At 38.2% G+C, this 26,412-nt stretch overlaps 1 protein-coding gene across 7 annotated transcripts in view; it reads left to right on the forward strand.

The window, feature by feature from the left end:
* The window catches only part of DPP6 (dipeptidyl peptidase like 6), a 551,821-nt gene that overhangs the window by 452,573 nt on the left and 72,836 nt on the right, over window positions 1–26,412 (forward strand). For all 7 annotated transcript variants that reach the window (XM_035317871.1, XM_035317875.1, XM_035317869.1 and 4 more), the window contains one exon: window positions 14,299–14,419. In XM_035317871.1, the coding sequence (XP_035173762.1) occupies window positions 14,299–14,419 (121 nt within the window). The remainder of the gene's footprint in view (window positions 1–14,298; window positions 14,420–26,412) is intronic.

Here is a 26,412-nt window from a genome sequence, read left to right on the forward strand (position 1 = left end):
GTAGTGTATCTATTCATAGCTAATGATCAGAAGAGAATTGCCAAAGAAGCTTTTCTGAAAAAATATAAAAAAATAAAAATCTGCAAGCATTATAAATGAGATAAAGAGAATACACAATGCTCAGTCTTCTGTATTTCAAGACTAATTGAGTTGCTCAGAATATAATTCCCAGTGAAATTATTGTCTCCTTCTGTGAGGCCAACATCGAGTGCAAACGCAGAGAAAAATCAAAGTCTTTTCAGACCTGATGGTGTGAATGTTTGCTAAGTGTAGGCTGGTTGTGTTACAGGAGGGAGGAAATGTTATTAAGTGGGATGGAATGAAGTAACATGCTGGAAACTAGGTGTTGGCTCCCTTGATCCCGGGTAACCACAGGGACAAGCATATGTTAGAGTCCCTGAAAAAAAATGGGAGTGAAGGGTGAGTGGGTTTGCATCACCTTGAGGTCCCTACCTTTCAGGAAATGAAAAGCTTTTCCACTGAAATCTCCTGATTCATTCTTTGGCAATTCAAAGGAGAGTTAGGACAGGTGGATAGATGGTTTGGTCCCACAACTTTCTATTTCCGTTGTTTCTTCCTTCCAAGGGGAACTTTTAGTCACTGTCTGACCTCTTTCTCTCTTGCATGTCTAATCATTCAAAAAAGAATCAAATCTGATACAGAAGAAATTTGATCTGTTTTCCTTGTGGTTTAGAATAAAAAGTGGAACTCTTCATGGTTTAGAAACAACAGTGGAACTTTCCCAGGAGTAATTTTCTGTTTATCTTGTTTTCTTTTGTACTTACTTATTAAATTATATGCCAACTTTTAGATTATGAACTCCTCAAAGCATGGTTCTTGACTTCTTAGTAGCCTACAGAATGCCACTTATGCCAACAGATCTACATAAATAATGGCAGATCCTGGAACTGAGAAAATCTATGTCGGTATATCAGAATGCAGAAAAATCCTCACTTCTGGCATCTCAGAAAAAAAAAAAAAAAAAAAAAAAAAAAAAAAAAAACACCTTTAACCTTTCTCAGATTTCAGCCAAAGACTTAGTAAGTTAAAAGTCTAACAAAACTGGTGGAAGAGTAGGGCCTTTCTTCTGAGCCAACAGAAAAGGAGCCACCAACTTCAGTACAAGAGCTAAAACGTTCCCTAAATGCGGCAATTAATAAAGGGCTACTTCTTCTCTTTCATCCTATGACATGAACCATAATTTTTGCCTTTGCAGAAAGGATGGAAAGCAGTGTTAAATTGGAATCACAGTGTGATATATTCACTTTCTGTGGGTGTACATGACTGTGAAAAGGACTGAAAAAAATCCATCTTTTCCATGATGCATCCAACAGCCCAAAGTCCTTCTTAGTATGCAATAGCATCAGCCCAATGACCTTCAGCATGTTGCTTGTTGGTTTTCAGTGAATAGGCTGTATTTCCTTCAAACAGTATCAAAGCATGATTCTTTTCAGCAACATAAGGATGTTGGTGGCATGATAGAACTGCAAAAAAAGTGTTATGCTTTAACTTTGCCTTGTTCTGTGTGTGCTTATCTTGGATTTCCTCTTTTTTTCTGATCTTGCCATTTGTGACTCAACAGAAACATACTTTCCTCCTGATGGAGTATCAATTCTACCACAAAACAAACAAACCAACAAACCAACAAACAAGAGAAAAATTTCTCTTAATTGATTTTACTGGAATATTTTAAGATTCTCATGTTTTATATCTTTAGATTTTTAAAGTGGGTTCTATACATGGGCATGTACACGAGTTTTCCATAGTATATTTTCCCCAATATTGTCTGTGTAAATATTAGTCATTACTATCACAGTGATCTGAATTTTCATAGAACTTGTGAGACTGACAGGCTCAGACCCCTCTATTTATCCAAGATAATAATAATAATAAGCACAGTGATCTTTTGCTGATTTGCTTGGCTGCGTGGCTGAAGTCAGGGAGCACTCCAGGAGCAAGACCCTCTAGTACATATCTGTAGCTGAAGTGCCCAAAGAATAAAAATAAAAATAATAAATAATAATAATAATCTAGATGTTTTTGTCGAGGTTACTATAAAATGAGCACATCTAGGTTTAAAATGTTTGCTTCAAGGACACACTAGGGATATACTTGAGCCCTGTTGTCATAAGGAAGGCAGAAGCTGCAGGACTACTTTAATAACATGCAGTGAATATTCGCATTGCCAACACTAAAGTACAGTTCACAAGAGTTGTTACACTCCAGTTGTCAGAAGTAGAATAATTTCTGCCATGCTTTTATTTTATTTTATTTTTTTTTTTAATAAGAACCTGTAACAGTCCTGACAGATATTAATGATAATGATGACACATCAGATGCTGGGGGACACAGTTCTGCACAACTTTAGAGGCAGCAGTTATAATTCAAAAATCTCTCTCAGTCTTTATTCTTCAGCAAAGAGAAACATTTTTTGTGAGGTTCTACCAGTCAGTCATTTACTGTTTCCTCTATTTCCTTAAACTACCAAAGTCAAGCAGGAAAAGTATTATAATTGTATTTAGCTGCTGGAAGTTTTAACTGCCCTTATATTTATCGCATACCCACAGGGTGGTCAGAAAGGGTTTCTTCTGTATTCAGAGCCAATAAACCATTTTCAGTGTCAACTCTTTTGGAGCAGGAGCTACCTTTTATTCTTGCAGTTTATGCAGCAATCAAGTGTATAATTGGTTCTAAAGTAATAAAAGTTATGTTTCACAGCAGGTGCAATAAGAAATCTCAATTTCAGTGAGATGCAAATACCAGGGGAAATGAGGAACAAGTCTTTTAGTCCTTACCATGTTAGGACTTTGCAGGTGCTCTCAAACCATGAATGCTAATGCTGGTAAACAGCTTGTTGTTATAGATATTGCTGTCAAAAAAAAAGTCCAATGCAATTTAGAGAAATATTGGAGTTAATTCTTATATAAAACATTTGAATGATATATCCTGCTGCACAGGGCCAGAACCAATCCATTTAATTTGTTATCAAATCATTTCAACACTGTAGCATAATGTCTTTCTAACTAGGATATCTAGATGCAAAATGCTGGTTAAGTGATGACACTTGGAACTAAACTGGAGTGACTCCTCTAATTAGCAGTTTTCTCCTTTCCTGAATTTGTGCCTGTCATACCAGTTTAGTTCCAGGCAGAAGGGCTGCATAGATACAAAGTGAGGAGGACAATTTCACAGGAGGTACTGAATCATCCGTTGTTGTTCCTAATCCAGCAAAGCCTTCGAACTGCTGTCGGTATAATTATTGTGAGTCTATTTGTTTTTACTATTATTTCACAGATGTTTATATCATCTTCTTGAAGCTGCTTTCTCTCACCTTTTTTTTTTACAATGATCTCTGAATGTGTATTTAGCTGGCTTGGTTATCTTGTTAGTTGCAATGAAGAAGTGGTTCCCTCCTTTCTAATTCCCATGTATGCCCTATTCAGAGTTAGAGGACAGCTTTTTGCATGATTTCTGCATTCTGGTAAAAGCATGAGTTTCAGAATAAGCCTTCCCTTCATCCCCTTTTCCAGTGTTATAATACAGTTTTTAGGAAATCCCCAGTGAAATATATTACACTGAAAAAGTAGTGTTTTTTGTTGTTGTTGTTTGTTTATTTTTTGGTTGGTTGAGGTTTTTTGCTTCCCTTTGATGCTCTGCTCTGGTTACAGTGGCCTTGGTGCCCTATTTTTTATTTTTGCACATGCTTTTCACTTCCTCTGACATCAGTAGCCTTTATAGGTACAGTCCTCATTAACTAAAGGGAATGTCTGACATGCTCATTGTTGTGAGCTCTGCTGATATTTTTTTTTTTTTCCCCATTTCAGCATTCTTGGTGATGAGTTTTCACCAGTGACAAATTAATAAGATATTTAAGATAAGTGACAAGGTTTCAGTAAATGTTACTGAAAAATGATACAGGTGATTACTATAAATAACTTTTTGCCCTTTTTGTGGACATGAAGGATTTCAAAGAAAAAATTCAATTGATGATTTGCCATAGAAGTTTCACCAATAAATCAGAGAAAAATTCACTTCTCTTACATCTGAATAGGAGAGACATAAGATGATGTAGCATTTAGGGCATCACCCCTGGAGGATCGCCATTGCTATAGATTTTCTCCATGTCTTTGTAGATGTTACTTTTTCTGGTTTAGTTACAGTACGAAGGTGGCAATATAACCCTACCTCCCAGTGGACTTAAAGGATTAAAACATAAAACATTGCGGATATGCACACACTGAGTATGTTCCTACCAGAAATTCATGTATAAACGGATTTGCTAGCTCAGACCATTTTCTCTTTTTGTCACCGAGCGTCTTGTTGCCCTATAAGAGAAGTACTGAATTCTCTTCCATTATATGTTACAGCATCTCATTGTATGCTACTGCAGTTGCACAAACATGCAAAATTCCTGACAGTGCAACATACTAGCACACAGTCATTTCCACTGAAAATAATTCCCTCCTGTTGATACTGCTTTAACTTCGGCTGTGTTAAAGGGATATTAAGCATGTATCTTCTGGTTAGGAGCATTTTTCATTTAAAAGATCTAACATCTAGAAATGTATGCTTGGTTCTGTACACAAGTGTTTCTGACATCTTTTACAGCTGTGGTTTGTAGATGTAGTCCATTAGAATAAGTACTTAGGAAGTTACAAGAGTTGCTCTTGGAAAACTGCTTCTTTTTTTTTTTTTCATGAAAATAGTTTCCTTTTACTTTATAAAGCAGCAGTCATTAGTAACAGTATGTTTAAATACTGTGTTTTAAGTCAGTGCAAGCAGATAGGGAGACTGTAGAGCAGCTCATCTTCATTTACAGAGGTGGTCTTGCATTCCACAGACATGGATCAGAGTTATGAGAAAACTTCAAGAACAGTACCGTTAGGTCTACTGGTATATGTTGTTCAGCTCCTGGAATAAATGCTGCTGGTTTCTGTTACTAAACAACATATGAAAGAGGAATATTAACTCTGCAAGGACAGCCGTGTACCTGGAGGAAACCCTTTTTTTTAATTTAATTTTATTTTTTTTTATGCTGGCAAGTAATCTATGTGCTCCTCTTAGCTAGATATTCATTCTATAACACAATAAAATAGTTAAAATGAAACACTGTATTAGCTCACGTTAAATAATCTAATTTATAGTGATGCTCTACATAGACATCAGTGATATTAGGTTACAGAATACAAGATAATCCATCAAGCAGAACTTAAAAGCAGAATCAGAGCTCCATACTAAATGGTACATTTACTGATACATACTTTAATACAACAAGACAGTTATAAATTAAAATAACCCCATTAGAATCCAGGGCAAGAAATTCCAAGCAGACATGGTTCTCTTTGTCGATGTGAAATAAACCCTCTTTTCTTCCTCGAAGAACAGAAAATAGGACACAATATTTTTCTTAAAATGTACCTATTTTAAAATCTTTCAAGTCATAATAATTGCTTATTTGGCTGGACTCCGGTGGATTCTAGGTGTGATTAGAATCTGTTCATGTTATGGACTAGCATCTTCACAGAATATAAATAGAAATAGATTGTATTTGTAATGATGAAATGACAAAAATATGAAGAAGATTGTTGAAATCTGAACAGAATATTAATGCATTTAAGGAGTTAGGCTGGGAGAATGAAAACAAAAATCTCTTCTGTGTCTTTTAAAAAAAAAAAAAAGAAAAAAAAAGGAGGGGGGGAAATGTATCTCTAGATCATAGAATTCAGTTGTTACTCCTATAGGCTATTATACAGGACTTTATCTTGAGTGCCAATTTAGATTGTCTCTAAAGACCTTAAGAACCAGAGGATCTTGCAAACTCTTCTGCTTTCCAAGGGAACCTTAACATCTCTTGAGGAAAAAATCTCCAAACTTTACTGAATGCTATAGACATAGATAAAATCACAAATGTGATTTTAGTAAGGTTTATATAAGATTATCATTCTTAACTGTTCCTAAGGAGGAATTGCAATATATAGGCTTTATATGAAATTCTTAATATATATTATTTATTATTCACAGCAGTCTTGTATTTTCCCTAGACTTTCCCTAAGCATTCTTGTTGTCCTTCATGTCACTTATAGAAATCAGCTCCAAATAGGCTTTGGTTTTGTGAACCCCATCCATGCACAGACAGTGTCCCTATATTCCTTCCAGCTCATCTGTCTAACTTCTAACTTTTGTATGCTTCCTTTTAATGTTTGAGTTGGGTCAGGAGGTCAGCAGTCATCCACAAAGTCTTCCTGCTACCTTTGTTTGGTTTCCTACAGTCAGAATGGACCATTCTTAAGCTTGGAGGAGGTGAAACATGAAAATCCAACAGCTTTCATGTACCCCTCTTCTCTCCAGAGCCTCATGGGATTTTTCCAGGCAGACCCCTGAACAGGCCAAAGGCTGTTCTCCTGAAGTCCAGGGCTGTCATCCAGCTTTTTTCCTTGCTTCTTATGCTCATGATCCTGAACTACATGGTGTCTGCAGCCAAGGCTGTCCCCAGCTTTCATAATCCCTGCAGTTTCTGCAGTCAGGTCCACCTCTGATGTTTCAGTGTTCTGCCCCTCTCTCACTGCTTGTTGGTGAACACAGTCTCCACACATGCCTAACTCCTGCAGGCATCTACACCAGCACTGATGATAAACCCCAGCCATCTCTGTAATCCCAGACCTGGAGAGCCAAATCCCTTCGGAGCTTGGGAACTTCTTCTGGCTCAGGGTCTTCAATATGCGAGGGTAGTTGCTCCAGTCAGTGCTGGATACCAAACCTGAGTTGGTTACAAGCCACAGACTATCAGAGCTATCTTTACCCAGCAGCCACAGGCACCCTGATGTTCTTCAAGGTTTCCAAGAGCCTCCAGTAACCCAGAAGAGCTCCAGAAGATCAAGAAGTGAAGACTGGAATCTCCTGTGCAAATTGCTGCTTCTCTGGGGCAACCGGGGCCTAGTCACTGATCATAGAAATAGAAAAAACTTCATTTGAAGACGTGAAGGAATGTTTTTCCATTCCCTCTGACTTCTTAGTCTCCTTTTTGTCCATGGACAATGAAAGCAAAAATTAAGGTCTTAACATTTATTTCACAAGGCATATTTGCACATTTTACAGGTGATAACTCTTCTGTGCTTCGTTTGCTAGATGCTGCCACTGCATGCAGCAGAGTTTTCATTTGTCTTTTACAGTAACTCTGATGGTTTTCCTTTGCAGAATCAACGGCATTTCCTTTCATTGCATTGATCTCCATGCAGTTAATCTCTTACACTACTAATATCAGATGCGTACAAGCCTTCGATCTCCAATGAGAAGTCATTAATACTATTTTTGAAGTGTTTATGGATCAGCACAGTTCTTACATGCATCTATCTGTACTACTGTATCTCAAGTTTTAGTAGTCCCCTGGGGGCAGTTTCAACTACTTTATCTTGAAAGCCTTCCCACAGAATCATTTTAATACTGGCATAGTCCTTGCTTTGGTCTATAAACACCACCTTTGCCCATTTCTAGGTAAAGGGTAAGTAAAATAAACCTTACCCCTGCCTAAAGTAAACTTTGTCTGTGTGCTGCATACCTTCAGGAACTGCTATGCCTTCTAAATCCTTGGCTTGAGAAGAAGTTATCTTATTTGATTTAAAGCAAAGCTAAACCCTTGTATGAAAAACTGAAATTGTAGCCTTCTCTGTCAATAGTTTATCAAGATGTCATTCTCTGCAATGTGTTGATCATGTGGAATATTTTCATTGGTTCATCACTGATCATAATAATGACATTTTGATTTTGTAAAGAAAAAGTTAACTTTAAAAAAAAAAAAATCTTTCTTTCTATTGTTATATGTCTCTTTGTTATTTGTCTCTTTCCTAAGTTGCAAAAATGAACTGTGTGGTGGGGGAGAATGCAAATACTTTGAAGATTTTTGACTTATTGCTTTAACCCACCTGCTATCATGCTATATTTAAATGGCAACTAGAAAACCCTAATTAAAATACTAGCTGTTATTATGTATTTTCACTGGTGAGGGACAGTTTATGATTTTAACGCCCTTTTGAAGAATTGATGAGTTGGTATAATCCTACCATGTGCATTAAGAACAACACTCATGACAGAATGCAAACTTTGATGTTCAACTAGCTTCCATTAATGCATTTTTTGGTATTCAGAAGATCAGCAAAGTATTCATTAAATCATGCATAGTCAATGACCAGCAAGGTTTAGAACTGATTTTGAATTGATCACACATTTCTCTGCTGCAGTTGATGTAAGAATGATCATTGCAGAATGCCAAGACCTTTTCGGTACAATGCTTGTCAGATTTCCTTGATATCCCAAAGTGAAAACACAATTATCATATCTTCTTCAAGATGCTGCATGGACAATGATGGGCATGCTAATTCTGTGTAGTAAGGACAAGTTTTAACTTGGGTAAAACAGCAAGGAAATATTTCTCTTTGCAGTTTTTCATTTTCACAGTCCTCAGCTTCTAGGTTTCATAGGGCACTGGAAAATCAAAACTAGCTCAAGTGAGGCTGTCTCCAAATTATTTTAATGGAATTAGACAGCACTAGAAACTGACGTGTGGGGCGAAGGAAGAGCTCTTCCTGTATGCACATTTTCAGGAAGAGCTTGTTCAAAGCCCACAGAGCTAGGTAGATTTTACCTGCCTTTCATTCTTCATTGGCACCTGCATAGCCCTGATGAGTGTACTTGGCATCTCAGACAGACTGGATCATGCCTTTGGAACCACACATTTACAAAAGGTGACAAAAAGTCATGCACAAGGTGAGGCAGGATTGATTCCAACCAGTGTGTGCTGGCAAAAGTACAGAACAAGGTACATACAAGAACCATATTTCTTTGCTATTTCAGCAAAAGAAATGTTACAGTAGATGCAGTTCTGCCTTTACAGAATGAAATATTATGAGTTCAAGTAAGTATCTTGTTGAAGCTGACCATGACTCTGCAAATAATATCATCAGCTGAACATGGAGTTCATAACAGGACAAGGCACATTTTGGATTGCTTCTCTCTCAAATCTTCACAAGCTTATAATAGTCTACCTGATGTGAAATGATAATAATAGTAAGGATGATCTTATGGTTAATGCATTGGAATAGAGCTCAAGCTGTCCAGGTTTGACTCGTGATTTTTTCAAGTGTTCCTATGTGACACTGAAAACTGGATTTGCCTTCTTATATATAGGAATAGTATTAAATATATGTGGCCTCTAGATGCTTTTTGGGAGAGCGCGGGTTCCTCATGTGTCCTGTATCATATCTGCAAGATGTTTTAGATAAATAAAGGGGCTTAAAACAGCTCTGGGTACCTGTGTTTGGGCAATTGAGTATTGTCTTCAGTGTCTCTACTTCTTGTTTTCTTCACTTGTTGAATGGAGACAGTAGTGTTTATGACTCTATGAAGATGATATACTGTCAGTTAGGGACTGTCTTTTCTGTGCATTTGTTCAGCACGTAGAACAGTGAAGTCCATAGATAATTACCTTTGCAAAAATAAATTTACTGATCTGCAAAATAAATATGTGTTCCTGAGACAGAATTTTAAAATGAATTTGTTATTTTATTTATTCTGCCAGAATACTCCCTAAGTAAACTGGTTTGACAGTTTATTTGAAAACTTCTGTAAAGAGGGAAAGACAAAACAATACAAAACAAAAATATGAAAATAAAAGAAGGCTTTCACATTAAAAATAGTAGACAATGAAGAACACTATGTTGGATGGAGAAACAGTAACGTCGATTTATAGCTATATTTCCCTACTCACTGAGCCTTCTGTTTTGTGACTGTTTACTTCAGACTATAAAGAAACTTGGGCAATCTGGAATTTAAAACAGTTTCAGGACAAATCTTTGTGCTTGTCTGTACATGAAGACCAGGTCTGTTGACAAAACTCTCCATGTTAAATGTATAAAATTTTCATGTTAACTACTCTCTGTGGTTAAATCCTGTGGACTGACCTGGCAGTGGTAAAGGTTCCTTTCTGACATGTAGAAAGCATTCATGCTTCTACAATGTGCCAATAAGCTAATAAGCACCCAGACATTAACTTTATGGTTGGAGATGCTACATTTGAGTGATGTCGCCCATTACGTGACAAGTTATATTATGTTAGAAAACATGGGAGAAAGAGAACACCAACTCATAATTCCACCTGAAAGCTGGAGAATAAATAGAAGCAGTAAAAATGCAGATTAATGTGTATTATTTTATCGTGGTCTTGAAGAAATAGGAACCTTACTCACCTTTTTGTCTGGGAGTAAGCAGGGTGAAATGACTGGAAAAGGAGGTGTAATATCCTTCTGCTCAAAACAGTTGGCCACTCTGACTTTTGCAGTGGTCTTAAAGACATTATTTTCATTAAATTCCTGAAAAAGTTAATAAGTTAAACCATTGAAAAATAGCAGTGTTCTAATTACTGCATCATAATTAATTACTACCACTGTGGATTGGCTTGGTAGAGAACAATACTTAAGCCTTTAAGCAGTCGCAAAAAAACAGTTTGAAATGAATCTTCCTTAAATCAGTGTTGTTACAGTTCTTGTATGTTTTACATGGATTAAGTTTATTTTGTGTTAGTTTAAACATTTATCTTACTGGATAAATTTATTTTACTGGATAAATACTTAATCTTTGGCTTAAAGTTCTTCTCCTGGCTTAGGCTGCTGGTTCAACCAGTCTAGTATTTTTTTTCTTCAGTATCAGTTGTGTCACATAAGGAAGTCAAATGGCTTGCAGTAATCAGTTCTAATGCAAGTTGCAAACAGGCAGAGATTTCTTCCCAGCCCAAGTAAATTAGTGCTGTGTTGATACCTGAGGCTAAGGGGGTTGTAAGTTTATGCTGAAAATTTCAGGTAATATCCTGAGCACCATAAAGCTAACAGCAAAATCCACATGGAAATTATTACCCTGGGAGTCAGTGAATAAATTTTAAAATAAAATAAAATCTTAATCCCCCAGGACATTCCAGTTATCTTTGTTAAGACATTTATATCATTATATATATATATTCCATTTATAGCATCCAGCAGGAAGAGAAGGAAGTTCTTTCTTCTATTACATCCAGTGGCAAGGAGTTCCATACATTAATTCTGCTTTCAGTGGGAGAAAATACTTTTATCCATTTTTTAAACAGATCTCTTTTAGGTTTCATTGGTTTCTGTCTTGTTTCGGTTAATAATAATAATAAAGGGCAAAAATATCCTTTTCTTATTTTCTGTCTCATCTTCATTTGCTTGTGGAGCTTATGACTTTTTTATTCTATAGAATTAACTATTTTAGTTTCTTCAGTCTACGTAGGGATGTTTCTGTTCTTCTTACTTTCTGAATATCTAATTTTTCCTCTGCATTGAATGTGTCATAACCAAAATGAGCATGGTACTCAACCTGCAGTTATCTCCTTTGACCCATTCTGTTTTCATTTTATGTTATTACAGGACTGATATGTAAAGGAAGCATAAAATAATGTGAGAGTGATGTCCATACATTTTCTAAATTATTTTTCTTTATACAGATTTCTTACTCTCTAATTAGCAGAAAGGATTGACTCTTTGATAGAAAGTACTACTTTAATGTAATAAAATCAAAACAGTGGAAAATATTATAAAGGTATTTCATAAAATCATCTAATATCTTTCTAACCCAGACTGTGAAGTAATCCAAAGACATTTCTTTTTTGATGAATAACTGAAGTTCAAAAGCTTTTTCTTAATTTATAAGATACATTACACAGAAATCTTCCTTGTGCTGCTTCAGTTATCTTTTATCTTGATTATGCTTGACATTTTTAGGGTACAAGACTCTGTAGTTAGGAGGATAATTTTAAATTCTCTATGAGGTGCTGCAGTTTGGCTCTGAATTACATGGGAGACAGTTTGAAGTCAGAGCACTATATTATTTTCCATTGCAGCTACCAGATACCGCATACAGACTGATTAGTGCAATGAAGCTTTGAAAGACAAAACAGTGAAGACAGGAAACATTTGCAGTGCTTTATAAAGCAAAGGGCAGGAGCAGGTTGTCATTCTACCTTATTTATTTTTCCTGTAGACTCATTTAAAATTTAAGGCAGTACAAAATACTGCAAAACTTTCCTTTGCTGGGCAAGAAATGGTTCACATCACTTGAATAACTCCACCTGATTGTGTGCCTGTGTGCCTGAGAGACCCCCCAAACACCCACCATGTGGACTGTTGGACTTGGAAGTTTGGGTTTGTCTTACAATAGCATCCCTGAGGTGCAGTGAGAACTGAGAACAGATTTATTGAGTCCCAGTCTGACCAGTTTTCCCTCGCACTTTTACCAGTATGTGCCACCAATGTGTTAGGGACTATCCAGGATGCCTCCCATGGACAATGAAGATGTAAAAACGGGACTGCAGAGCCTTGCCTGTGGCAGAAGGAGATGCAGAGCAGGATAGTGCCCATCACTGAGGCTGTGATGTGGACTGTCCACGCAATGTCCTTGTCCCTGCAGCCATCCTATTCTGCCTGCCCCCCTTCAGCCTCCCAGCTGGACTGAAGCTCTTGCTATTGGTGTTGCTGTTACTGCTGCTCCTTGGTTTATACTGATTTTTATTTTTCACTGTGAAAAGCAACCTAGTATTTGCTCAAAGTGACTTATTCTGCTCAGTCTTCCTGAATTTTATGTGCATTTAAGTTTCAACAACCCTCCCATGCAGGCTACCTAACACATTAAATTCTTTACTCTGTGTTCCTTATCCTCTGCTTACTAAACATCAAGGTACTAAAGAAAATGTAGTATCTTCTAAAATATATATTTTTTTACTTAAAAAAGAAAAAAAAAAATGGTTGCAACTTTTTTTAGTTTAAAAGCCCTAGTAGGCTAGAAGACAGAAAAGCAAGATACACTTCCAATCATCCTTTTTACCCACCCATAGGCAAATTCTCAATAACAGCTGGCAAAATTAAGTTAGGACCTATATTTTCTTCTGTAATCTTTCCAGCTCATCTTTAGGTGAAACACATACTGTAATACGATGTGAAACAGAAGCTGAAAGTAAATATTTTTCCTAATTCTATCATCACCCTCTTTCATGAGGGTAACATGAGAAATTGCACTCTTGTATCGTGGTATAGACACCTAACATTTGTTCCAATATCTCCAAGGCTATAAATCCCCATCTGTAAATGTCTGCTGAACTCTATTAACAGTTTGTCTTATAGTCTGTCTGTGTTTCCTGATGCCCTGCTCAGTACATCTTTGTAGTCTGAATGGAATTTAAAAATATTTTTAAAATACGACTAAGATGGAGTTCTCTTTGAGTAGAGGAGAGGAAAGGATCTTTGTGTTATGGATGACATTATTATTTTTATTTTATTTTTTTTTAATGGCTGGCTAAAGTTTTGTTCATGTTGCTTACTCATCATCCCTTAAACACCTAAATGAACTATCTGATTCCCCAAAATGATCTAGGAAATCTAATAACTCACACAAAATTAGCTTTAAAAAATCGGAAGCTTATAATGGAGTCTGATGATCTTGGGTTGAAAATCTTGGGCTGAAATTTCATGATTGATAAGAATTTTATATTGATAAATTCTCATTCAAGCTGCTTCCACTGGGAGCACACTGGGTGTGAATGGCACTAGGTTGCTGTGAGCCCTGGGCTCACCCAAAGTCCATGCATGCCATCATCCCTAGGAAGAAGAGCTGAGGTCTGTGGCTGGGACAGAGGTCTAGGGCATCCCTTTGGGTCTCATGCACCCACTTCCCAGACAAAACACCAGCCTCCCTATGCTTTGTTCCACATGTGATGCTGTCCCGTAGGCTGCCCCACTCTGTCAGCACTAGTTGTTTTGTTGCAGATGCATTAAAAACTGGACGCAAAATTATTTAATAGGTTGCTGGTCCTGTTTTAAGGAAACGGGAGCAACTAGAAACAAGGAATAAACAATTTCCGATAACCAGTTTAGTCACCATGTAGTATCAAAATCAACTCTGCAAACTGCCGCTGTGTCCTGGCCCACTTCTTGAAAATCCATAGAGATGGCATTCCTTGTTTCATGCCCTCAGTGCACTGTTCAATTTCTGAAATGAAGAGAGGAGTAAGAAAAATAAAGCTTGTATTGAAGGACCAAGGCTTCAGCTTGTTGTAAATTAGCATCTTTCTATTAGTCGATGGCATTGGAGGCAAGCTCTGGAAATCCTTTTTTGAAAAAAGATGCTATAAAAATGTGCTATGTGATTTTTATACTGCCAATTATTGTAAAAGCAAAATGCAACATTTTATAACGGAGCCACTGCTTAATGCTGTTCTCTTTTTCTTTTTTCCCTTCAAATTAGATATTTATCTTTGAGAATAACATCTATTACTGTGCCCATGTGGGGAAACAAGCCATCCGAGTGGTCTCCACAGGAAAGGAAGGTGTTATTTTCAATGGGCTCAGCGACTGGCTATATGAAGGTAGGACACAATATTTAGGGCAGCAGTTAGTTATGAGCTTAAGTTATACTCTAAATCTACAGAACTGTCTGGAATTGGATGTTCAGCACTACATTTCTGGGGACGGGTGGACCACAAGCTGAAAATTTGCTATTCTAACAGTTGTCTGAAGTGTTGGGCTGGAAATAATGTGAAATGATGTCAGAATTCTGTTTTTCAGGCTGTTTTTCTTTCTTTTAGTCCAACGGTAATAAATCACAAAGCATTAATGAACAGAGCTGCTTCATTATTTAATGGCACCTGCAATCACTCAGAGACGTGCCAGTTGTCAAATCACAGGAAAGGACAAAAGTGAGGAGGAAGAGTGGTTTTATTTTAAGGGAAGAAGCTAGGAAACAATTTTACTTGATTGGTTGTTTGCCACAGCCCTAGGTGGGCTCTGGAAGCTGCCCAGATCTTGACAGCTAAAAATTTTCTTAAAACAGACAGGTCCTCACAGTAATTGGCTTTCTTCCCTTAAAAATAGGCCGGATGGGGCAGAGGGTCATCGCTGGAGCACTACTTTCTTTTGGTCCTTTCAGCTGGCAAGTGTCCCTTTAGATGTCTGTGAGCAGCTGCTGCAAAATAATCTTGACTGCTTACTAGCCTAAGAAAAGATCGTAGCCACCTCTGTTCTTTTGGGGAACATAATAGCCTTTTACAATAATGCTCAAGCAGAATTAAAATTAAAATATATACCAGAACACATACACACAGCACACCTCCCTCTCTCTTGCTGGCTGATGCTGCCAGCAGTTTCTTTCCTTAAGGATACTGTTTTGGGGACCTGTCAGTGTGACATGGTTTCTCCCTAAAGTTACAAGTCCCTGAACATCCTCCCTCAGGTCCCAAAACTGCCACTCAGAGAGCCCTCTCTTACCTCAACAGACAAGCCTGTTAACTGAGCCCTGCTGCTTGCATCCAGTTTCCCTGAGCCCTAATGGAACAGAATAGGTTGCCAAATCACATTCACCATCAATTGGTTTTTAAAATATGAAACCCTCCTCAAATTACCCTATATCATAGCTAAGTCAGGGCTGTTGGACTTGAAAATGAGGGAATTAAAATCAACTCTTTCATTTGTCATGCCCAAGAGAATCTGATCCCATATATCAACATTCAAACTCGTCAAACACATTGGTGGAAATCTCTGATACCCATTTAGATAACTTTTGATATTTAAAAGTGTGTTGATGTTGTACCACAGAATATTTGCAAGTTAATGTACTCCTTGCAAAGCACTTTGAAACCAGAGAAGTGGCTAAGAAGTTGTAGAATTCTAATTTTATTTTATTTTTTCTATTTCTGAATATGTTGCTGAAGTTGTGGGCTGGCCTATTTGACTCTGTAGGTCAAATGAGCATATTGGTACCCATCTTTTGTGGATAAACATCATTTGGTACATAAGGTCTTATGGAGTCTTGCATGCAGCAGCATACTGACAGGAGAAGTTTGTCACGCCAGTGAACTGAAGGCACACTGGCAAGCCTGTGATGACACTCATGTGTTGCTGACATGTGTTTTATTCAATTACTGGATTGCTCAGGCAATTTCTTGGCTGACATTGACTTTCAGGTTTGTCCTTTATAATGAACTTACTTGTTAACTGTATGATAATGTGCTGGGATAATAAGTGAACCAAATACTGTCTGCATATACCAGGCCAGTTTCTGTAACCTCTTTGAGCAGCATGTATGGAATAAGACCACTGAACCTGTCATTCCCTGGGAACTGTGTGGATATCACGACATAACATCCCTTCGAAAATGTCACTGAGTCTGAGTACATACGTTTTATGTTGAAATGAAAACTTCTCTTACTTCACAAGCAATGTAGAGAGAGACCCATAGGAAATGTGAGACGAGTTCCCAAGTGCTGGGGTGCAGAACCTGAACTTGTATCCAGAGCGGGACAGTGTTAGGCTGAGCTCCTGCTCTTGCATGGCATCACTTGTGCAATACTCATGGAGGCAGAGCTGGGACTGGAGTAGGGACTGAGGATTTGTGGCAGATATGTGAACAAGCTGTGGCGATGCAGGATCGGATTGCTCCACAGCGTCCATGTGTCAGCAGTCTGAATGTATGCATGGATGGATGGAGAAGGATCCCAGAAGAAATTGGGTATTTCATGGTGGTAGGTGGTAAGGGCCACTGGGAGATGGATGACACTCCTACTGGAGTCTGGGAATTCAGGTGTCATCATCAGCAAGGATGAAGCCTTCCTTGTTCTGCCAGCTGCTGGGGTGCTCTGCTGACCAGCACCTTTATTTTTCCAAATTCTCTCAATTTCTTGGATCCTTTCTCTTTGAGGGGATAATCCAAATGAAAATGTAAGTTCAAACTCACCTGACTGGAATTGTTTAAAATCTGAGCAAGGATCAAAATTTACCATCCTGGGCCTGTTCCTGGGCCTGTCTTTCATCTTCCCCCATCCCCGCTGATGTTTGGAGATGTCTCCCACACAGTCTCCTTCATGAAGCTGGGCTGGATTCTCAGCCCCACATTTGCTTGCACCACTGCCATCTCAGTGCACTCTCAGGGTGGGTGCTGAGCATATGTGGAAATCTCATTCCATCTGTGCAGCCACCTCCAGCAGATAGTCCGTGAAGGAGCTGCAAGAAATGCTGAAACGAGATCACAGCAAGTTTGGCGCCTTGCTTTCCCCTTGGGTGCTCTTTTAGCTGCTGAAGTTCACCACCACCACCTGCAGCAGCAGCCGAGCCTCCCCAGAGTGCCTGGTGGCTTGCTGTGATGGTGCACGACCTGCTTCTCACTTTTCCTAAACACATTGCCAAAAAAATAAAAAGTGAACTAAAATATTTATGTTTTCTATCTGAGGAAGCCAGTTTTAAACATTTTTAGTCAAAATCTGAAAGATTATGGCATCACCATCAGCCCGCCCCTGCCTTTCCCCATGCTGCCTGCCTGCTGCACCACTGGGCTCGCAGCCCCAGTGCTGCCTTTCGGGGTAACTCCTGACAGCCCGTATGAATTGTGGGCCCAGGGGGAACACTCCTCTTCATAATGTGATTGCTCTTGTCAGGACAGAATAGATGCACTGTACTATTAATCATATGTTTTGCTAAGTCCAGAAGCAGAGCAGAACTAGAGGAGATTCGACAGGCTTTTTTTTTTTTTTTTTTTTTTTTTCTTTCTTGCCCTGTAAAAATGCAGGAGTTCATTTCAATTCAAGTTAAGCTCTGCTTTTGTAAATCTGCCAAAGGGGGAAAAAATTCTTCATGGTATTTATGCTGATCTGTAGACTTTTCATAATATAGTGAAAAACATTTCAAATCAATCAGAGCTTAATCTACTTACTGCATTTAGCTGGAAGGCTATAGATTGATGCATAGATTACTTAAACATGAAAGCATAGATTAAACATGGCTTTTATTACTAAAATAAGCATTGACAATGTTTTCATATACTCTGACTTAACATTTTCAGAGCTGTGCCTGATAGATGCTTATACTAAAATGTAGTGATATCTTATAAGAGATTTTTTAAAGTTCTGTGGCTAAACATTTAAGCAAATAGCACCAGCAGAGTGTTTTATGTTTCGCTGTTTGCTATATGACCAATGTCGGTTTGAGCACATATTTCAGGAACGAGGAAGCTTAAAGATAACTTTTAAATATGTGGTGGCAAGTACAAAGTACTTTCAAAGTGATTGGATAAAAAGATATTTTTATTAAGAATGTTGTGCATTTTAACAAGTACAGTGCAGCTAAAGCCCTTTTCATTTAAGCACTCTATTGTAATACCCTTCGAGAGAAATTAATTCTGCTGTGGTGTAATTAAAGGGTCTCCATTTACTACCAGGCACAGGGGGAGACTGCTGGATGTTGTGTGATGGGGTGGCAGAGGGGCTGTGTTGCAGGTTGCCCATGTGATGCTGCTCAATGACACAGGGATGATGCAGTGTGCCTGTGCTGCAGTTGGGAAGCTCGTCCAGTTCATTTGTGTAGGGGAGGGACTCCATTTCCCTGATGCTGTATCCTGGGGAATGCTGAATCCTGCCAGAGCCTGTTTCAGGCTCCCTTTACATGGCTCTGCTGAGCAGCACAGGGACCTTTCCTGGGCTGCACTGCTCTAAAGTCCTGGGGTGACCTTTTAGCAAGTCTGCATTCACAGACACGACTCTGCTGTTATGCTCTGCTGCTTGGAAATCACAGGGGAGCAGGACACACCAGGTGGGCTCCGTCCCTTCGGTGATGGGAAGGGAAGGATGGATTTTTACCTACAGATGGGCTAATCCTACCCATAGATTGTGAAACTGAGTGTTTTCATTTGGTCTTGCTGTTTGTGCCCTCAGATGTAAAAGCAGTCCTTTATGAGCCATTTTGTGACATGATCTTCAGGGCACATTCTGTTTGGGCTGGAGGGACTTTGGGTGCAAAAGGAAAAAATGCATGAGTAAACTCATTGCCCCATGTCCCCTCAGAGTGATCAGAAAGGTTTGTCCTGCCATTCTCTAAAGATCGTCACAGAGCAAGCATCCCCATTCAGACTTGGTCCTGACCTAGTGGCTGGGACGTCTCATCTGGACCTCTCTTCATCCTCATGCCAGAGGAGCATGTCTGAGAGGCTCACGTGGCATTCATTTCAAACTCTTATGAAATACAAGTTATACATATCCAACATTTCAAATGGATACTCTGTTCTGTTGAGCTTAATGCACCATAGTGTTGCTCTGCTTTATTTTTGGCTGGGGAGCAAGAGGAGCAGTGAAAAGAGACTCCTTCAGCCGTGACTCGTATGTCTTATTAATCTTCATTCTGTCTGCATCTTGCTTTATCACCAATAGATCCTCTTATATGACTTTGCAGTGACACCTGGTGGGAGAGGCCAGGATGTCATCATCATTAAGACAATGAAACTGCAGAATTTTTGCTGCAAGATGTAGTGAAAGACTCCCAGTTTCCCCTCCCATACATTTCCCTGAAACTCTCCTTGAGCTTGTGGGAGCAACGTACCCAAAGCTACTGGCTGATTCATGCTAATAGTGTTTCTGTTCCTTTTCTAGACTGTGCAAAGAGAGGAAAGAGAATGCAATAATAAAGAAAAATCTTCCATAATTTAATCAGCATCTCAGAAAAATCAGAGAGTATATTTAGAACGTCTATGGCTGGTCTCAGAGGTGCTGTGCCTGGTAACAGCTGCCAAAATAAATAGCATTTCTTTTGAGCAGTATCTTTTATGCTTATAATATTTCAAGCAACTGAAGTAGATATATTTCGTAAACTTGCAAGTATTAATCCTGGGAAGCTGGAAATGGTCTTAATACTGGTTAAGTGCTAGATAAGTCTGCTAAGATAGAGCCCTGCTTAATTTCCTAATTTGTCTGTGCGCCCAGTTTGTCATTGTATAATCCGAGAACTCTGAACTTCTGCTTGGAAACAGGAACTTTGATGATCAAATTGAAAAGGGAGATTCATAATTAGACTGAAAGCAAGCAAGTCCCCAAATTCCTGTTCAGTGTCACCAGAGGAGATTAGATATCCTTACATCTGGTAGTATAAGCCTAGCCTTTCCCAGTAAGCAGCTCCAAGGCTTTGGGGGGAGGGAGGAAAGGGGAAGAGTATAAAGAACTAGTCTGAGTCATCACTGAATTTTTTAAGATCCTCTGGATAAATTAATCTCTCATCAAAAGGATTCTCAAGCCAGGGCTCCAGACAGACAGAGAGGCCAGTCCTAATGGGACTACTAATGAAGCAGACGACTCCTTTTGGACAAAAGATGTGAAGAATCACTAGGGCAGTGATTCTTGTTTGCTTGTTTTTAAGAACTTTTACATGTTCAGGTAAAAAGAATTTTCCATGGAGGTGGGTAAATGTGCAGTCCTAATTATTTTCCATTAAAGGGTAAAGGAGCAAGGACAACAGAGGGCACTTGGAGATGTCTTCAAATAGTGCCACAAATGCACCCTGAGTCCCAAAATCATTGGGGTGTCCTCAGGAATATGCTGGTGCTATTTGGGGCTTTTGAGGAAGCTACATGGATTTTTTCCCCCTTATTTCTGTGCTTGTTCAGGCAGGATAGGAAGCCCAGTGTGGTGTTTCAGTGACATTGTCAATGTATTAAAATAGAAAGCTTTCTTCTGTTTGGCATATTGGGCATCATTCAGCATTGCCCATTAAGTACATGAAGCTGTTGTGTAGCACTTGCAGGCACACAATTCCCGGTTGGCCATTATTTAGCTGTCTATTGAAAATGTAGGTGACTATTTTTTTTGGTGCACCTTTATTTTCACTCTGATTTCTACCAAATGTACATAAAATCTGGCCATTTCTTTTCCAACCACATAAGAATGAGGAGTAGCTCTTAACCTCAGACATATGTTTGAAGTGGATGCTTCCATCGCAAATAATTCTGTTGCAAAGAAGATCAACTATATACAGCAATATTTTGCCTGATCCATGTAAAAAATTGAAAGAAAAAGAGAGCCTTAAATTTTACCTGGTCATGTAATGAAAGGTTTGGTAGAAGTTCCATCATCTTCTAGTTTTGACAGAGGTTTCCTGTCCCGGGGAAGCTTGCAGTACAGATTGCATCGCTGGGGATGGGCTCCTGGCCCTTCTCAGTTGGCTAGGATCAGAGAAAATTGAACCATTTACGATGCATATTGTGAACGCCTGCCTCGAAATCAGCAAGCTCCTGAAAACTTTTAAATATGCTGTTATCTGGACTGATTTCAAAACCCAGCACCACACTGCAGTAAGCCTTGCCAGCTTCAGCCCAGGCTTTAACCTTTGCTTTCTGTAGAAGGTTGTTCAGAAGGGGGTTGCCAGCCAAACCCAACACCTGTCATCCTCTAATTTTTGGATTGCCATCATTCAGGCTTCAGGATGACTTTTGGAAGGGAAACGGAATATTATTTACTGTGGTCAGCACTCTCCTCAGGGTGGTGGAAGGAAGCCAGATGTCCATCCTGATATCGCTAGTCAGCCATCAGCTGCCAATATTCTAAGTCAGGAGATGTTCAGGGAGTGAGGATGTTGGTGTTTGCACTGAAGACATGCACCCTTTCCTTTCCCAGAAACCCTGTTTAAAAAGCTGTTTCCTCAAAAAGAGTTATGAGCTTCCAGGCTTCCCTTGGCATCATATTCACATGTTGGACACTCCACTGGAAGGAATTCAGAGCTCCATAAATGTTGTGGCTAAGATGAACATGGGCTGTTCCCTCAGTGGCCCCTGCTTGGTGGCTACTGGTGGTGACAGCTTGGAGGTGTCTCATTCTCAAGGTATCAGGCTTCCAGATGTCATCGTCACAGTCAGAGAGGAGATTCTAAATAAATCTGGTCTGCTCTTATAGTATTTTAGGGAGCTTCTTCCAGTTCCTTTCAATTCCTCTAGTGTTATTCAATTAATTCTTTCAATTTTTCCAGTATCTTTCACTTCATTCTTTGTTGTTTTTGTGCTGCTGTTGTTAATTTTTTGTTGTTGTTTTTTTCTTATCATTTGATGATTTCTATATACGTGCAGTAATAACAAAATAAAACTGTCATATATTGCTATTTCCAGAGTTTTAATCTTCTAAGAAAAGGTAATATTGAGTTGCAACTGGTCCACATGGCTGTATGATTAAAGAGATTATGAAATTAATTGAATCTCTTTCTGAAAATAGATTTGTGGTCAATATAGAAAACATGAGAGCACAAATTGTGTTCAGTTAGAGCAGTTTAAATCCAAACTAAGTCTTTTGATCTCTGCAGATTTAGCTGAGATGTTCAGCTTCCCACAAAACCTAACCCAACTGTTGTGGTAGAATTTCTTTCCATTCATTGCTATTTTAGTGTTGGTGCTTTATTGGGCATATTTATTTACCTTATTTACCTTATTGTGAAAATTATCTTATTTACCTTATGTGAAAAAGAGACATCCAGTTTTCAATCAAATTAAACCTGATTAGTTAGCTACTGTTGTGCTTATGGAAAAGTATGTGAATAAAAATGAAAATTTAACATGTAAAATATATAGAACTGTGTAAAAGTATGAAAATAGCACCTGGTAGGTATCAATAAACAAATACTGTATCAATGACCCTCATATTTCTAAACAATGGTATATTAGAAGTTATATAACGCAGATATTTGAGGTTTCTGGTTGCATGTGAGTTCTTTTTCTCTGCTCCAAAGTCATTTACAGTAGCCTCAGGTTAAATACTGTATTTTTGATCTGTGTCTCCATTTTATGATTATGCTGGCATTTTGAGTAACTAATTAGTAAACTAGCAATTTGAATATTGCAGAATAGATTTTGAAGTACACCATGCTAATTTGAAGTCTGGAATAACTCTGTGGAAGTGCATAGTGGTGTTCCAGATCTTCATCAGAGTGCTGAACACAAAGGTTGTGCTGTAATATTCCTGCTGTGTGTCCACTATCAGAGTTGCAAAGGAAATATCTTAAATTGATGTTATTCCCAGGAAAAACAAAAAAAAAAAAAAAAACACCAAACAAACAAAAAGAGTGTGAATGTTACACAACACTCACAAATACTCTCGATTTTGAGAGCTTTGAGAGTTTTTGAGTCACTGATTTTTTTCCTCCATAAAGTCATATCAGTGGGTTGATATGATAAAACATGGAGAATGCATTTACGTGTTGCAGTTAACTGTGGACAAATCAAAAATGCGTCATTTCTGTGTTGGCAGAATTGAGATTGGTTGCTGAGACAAACATAGCAGTCTTCCAGACTCTAGAAGATTGAAAGAATTCGGGTTAATTTGCACAAAAATATTTCACATAAATCCTGGGGGGAAATATATCTGTTAGGTCATGTCACCCAGGGACACTGTAGGAATCTCTGGCCTGGGAGGGTTTAAGAATGTGTTGGACATATTTCTGTCATAGGTTGTTGAGATAAAAAAATCACTATTTCAGTGCTGGGTGGGGATTAGAAGATGTCTTTGGGTTTCTTCCAGACCAACAATTATACAATTTTATGTGTAGTTTTGATGGATCTTTCTGATCTCTTTGTGGCTATACATGTTGACTCTGAGATTACAGAGTCACTGTAAAAGCTTTTGGAACATCCCTTCAGATGCTACAAAATACCTGCATCTATACAAAGTAAGGTAAACACACATAACCACTGCTTGTACAATGTATGTGTAGAGAATGGAGCTCTTTGTCACAGCACATCTACATTTGTCTCATTATTCCCCTTAAAGCCCCCTTCTTTCTCTGAGGGTCTCCATGATTTTTCTGTTTTAAAAACATATCTTAAAGGGAAGAACCAAGCTTAGTATTTTTAAAGTTCTGCAATCACAAAGTGATTAAAGTGACTGAAAGAACAGCCAAAAATGAAAGCTGTAGAAATATTGTTATTGAATTTGACCATCAATTTGACCTGTAAAGTAAATTTCTGTATCTTTTTCCTTGTTACATTGATTCTTCTGTGGTTCAGCCTTGCTTATCAAAATTCAGGGGCCAGTGGAAAACCTACAGGCTGTTTAAGTAGTTATCCTCTTTGTCTCACTGATCTTTGGCCTGAACAAAGACTGTGTGCCAGGAAAAAAAAAAAAAAAAAAAAAAAAAAGGAGAGAAAAAAAAATTATTCTGTCCAAATTAGAGCAACTGAAAGCTACATGAAATGGATGAAAATTCTGCTGAGACATTTGAGCCTGACTAGAGGTCTGACCTATCCAGTGTTGTATAAATGTAGCAAAATCAAAAGAAAGTCAGAAATAATGACAGAAGTCAGCTCATATGTTCATAATTTGCACACATCAGGTTTTCTAATGGGCAAAAAAAAAAAAAAAAAAAAAAAAAAAATGCAATAAAGTGTGTTGAAAAAAACCTGCAACTCCAGCTCCTAACATGAGCTGGAAACAGCCAGAGGTGGGAGCAGGTCTGTGAGCAGAAGGGCAGAGGAGGCAACAACCCGTGAATGCAAAGGGCGAGCTCCTGCCGAGGGCAGGCAGGGGCTGAGGAGTGCCCCCGCAGAGCTGAACTCGGCTGTTTCCTCTGGCAGAACAGGCAGGAGTTTAAATCTTTGCATGTGAGAAGCAACCTCCAGCACTGCTATCTGTGCTCGATGTTACGTGAGGAATGACAACCATGATTCTCAAGTCCTGGTTCTGGGAAAACAGGATGGTTTTAGCCATGTGTCAAGCTGCCAGCTCACCATCAAGAAGACCTTGATCACCTTTTTTACTTGAGGATATAGGTGTTACAGTTCAAAATACAGTATATTTTTCAGATTGGAGTGAATAAGCCCCACGTTGATACCAACCAGCATGAAGAGATAACCATGCCTGGTTTAAAGAGCTTTAAAGAGTCAGATTGGCATGCCAGCAGTTGCTGGAAGATAAAGCATCCAGGGGTTATATCACCCTCAACACTCTATTACTTTATGTCACTATAAGTAACTACCATATGGCCTCGCTCCTGCACCAGCTGTTTTCCAGCCTTCAGTGGATACAGGTCTACAGGGCAAACTATGCCATAGAGTAATCATAATTAGAAAAGTGGAGGAAATGGCATGTCTTAAACATCCTCTTAAAACTTAGATGGGTAAGCAGCAAAGTGCAAGTGGCCATCAGTGGCTGCTGTGTGCCAGGCTGGGGACAGCAGCTGCCTGCAGACACCCCGCAGCTCTTGGTGCTGTACCATCAGCCAGGTTGTGCTACCATCTTGGCAAGCCACTGATTGCATGCAACATAATTCTGTTTTGACTCTTTTTTATTATTATTATTTTTGAATGACTGAAAACTTGTGTCCTGTTTCCCAGTCATAAGAAGTTTTAAGACCATGAAGTTCTAGCCCATCAATCTATGCCAGAAAATTTTAGTTTACAGTTTAGAGTCACATCAAAGAGCACAGGAACACAAAATGCTAAGAGCTCAATATGGTAATTCATTTCTAATTACTTAACATGCTGCTTATTAAGAAATTCCTCAGTTCTGGATTTTGAAAGAGTTTTTCTTTTAAAGGATATTTTTTTTTTGAGATTTTAATGAGTGTGGAATCACTCTGTAGTTCTAAAACTACATCAAGTGCTCTGTGTTTTTATTCATAACATTTGTGAAGTAGCCAGGACTCCTTGATGGTTGTGCCACCAAAGATTGCCATATGGATATAAGCTACACTACAGAAATATCTCCTGTGTTTTTTTTGGTTGGTTGGTTGTTTTTTTTGTTTGTTTGTTTGTTTTTTTCCCTGGTATTGATTACACAGCAAAGGTCAGCCACTGCAGCCTGTTGGGCAGAGTATTTGAATTCCAGCCTATTAAAAGAAAATTATTTCCCTTGATTTATATAGGGAACTATTGTGTCAAAAAAGTGGATGTAAAATTCACACATTACAATCTCATTCAGTATGTGTAACACTCTGATGTACATTTTAGATTCCTTTAGATCCTTATCCTTTAAATAAGGAAAATTATGTGATTACATAGAAGTTGATACCTCTAACCAATGCACATGTTTCTGAAATTTCTCAGAGTTTTACTTCAAGACTTTGCTTGTTTTTTTGATTGTTTCTACTGAATCTCATAGCATTATATTTTTGAATATTGATAATTAATCTTTAAATCTGTGATATTTGGGCTTGGCAACAGAGAATCATACCTTCCTGCTGATACCTGCTAGTAGTCATATTCTGGTCTAAGAAGTATTAACAATTCTCAAAATGCAGAATAAATGGTTTACATCATATTTCAGGTCTAGATGCTCTCTGCATAATAATTTTTAAATGATATAGTAACAGATTTTATTTCATTTTCTCAATAGTACAATCATTTAAAGTGAAGACTACAAGTTTATTTCTCACTGTGATTTACAAAGGTCTTGCCCAGAACATCTGTAAATTTCTCATGGATCACATTTTCTTATGCATCTATAATTCCCTTCCAGGCTGAATCTTTTGCTCTTTTCTTCCTAACTATATATCCTTTTTATTTTATTTTATTTTATTTTATTTTATTTTATTTTATTTTATTTTATTTTATTTTATTTTATTTTATTTTATT

The sequence above is a fragment of the Oxyura jamaicensis genome, chromosome 2, assembly GCF_011077185.1.
Source record: "Oxyura jamaicensis isolate SHBP4307 breed ruddy duck chromosome 2, BPBGC_Ojam_1.0, whole genome shotgun sequence".
In the NCBI taxonomy this organism is placed as follows: domain Eukaryota; kingdom Metazoa; phylum Chordata; class Aves; order Anseriformes; family Anatidae; genus Oxyura; species Oxyura jamaicensis.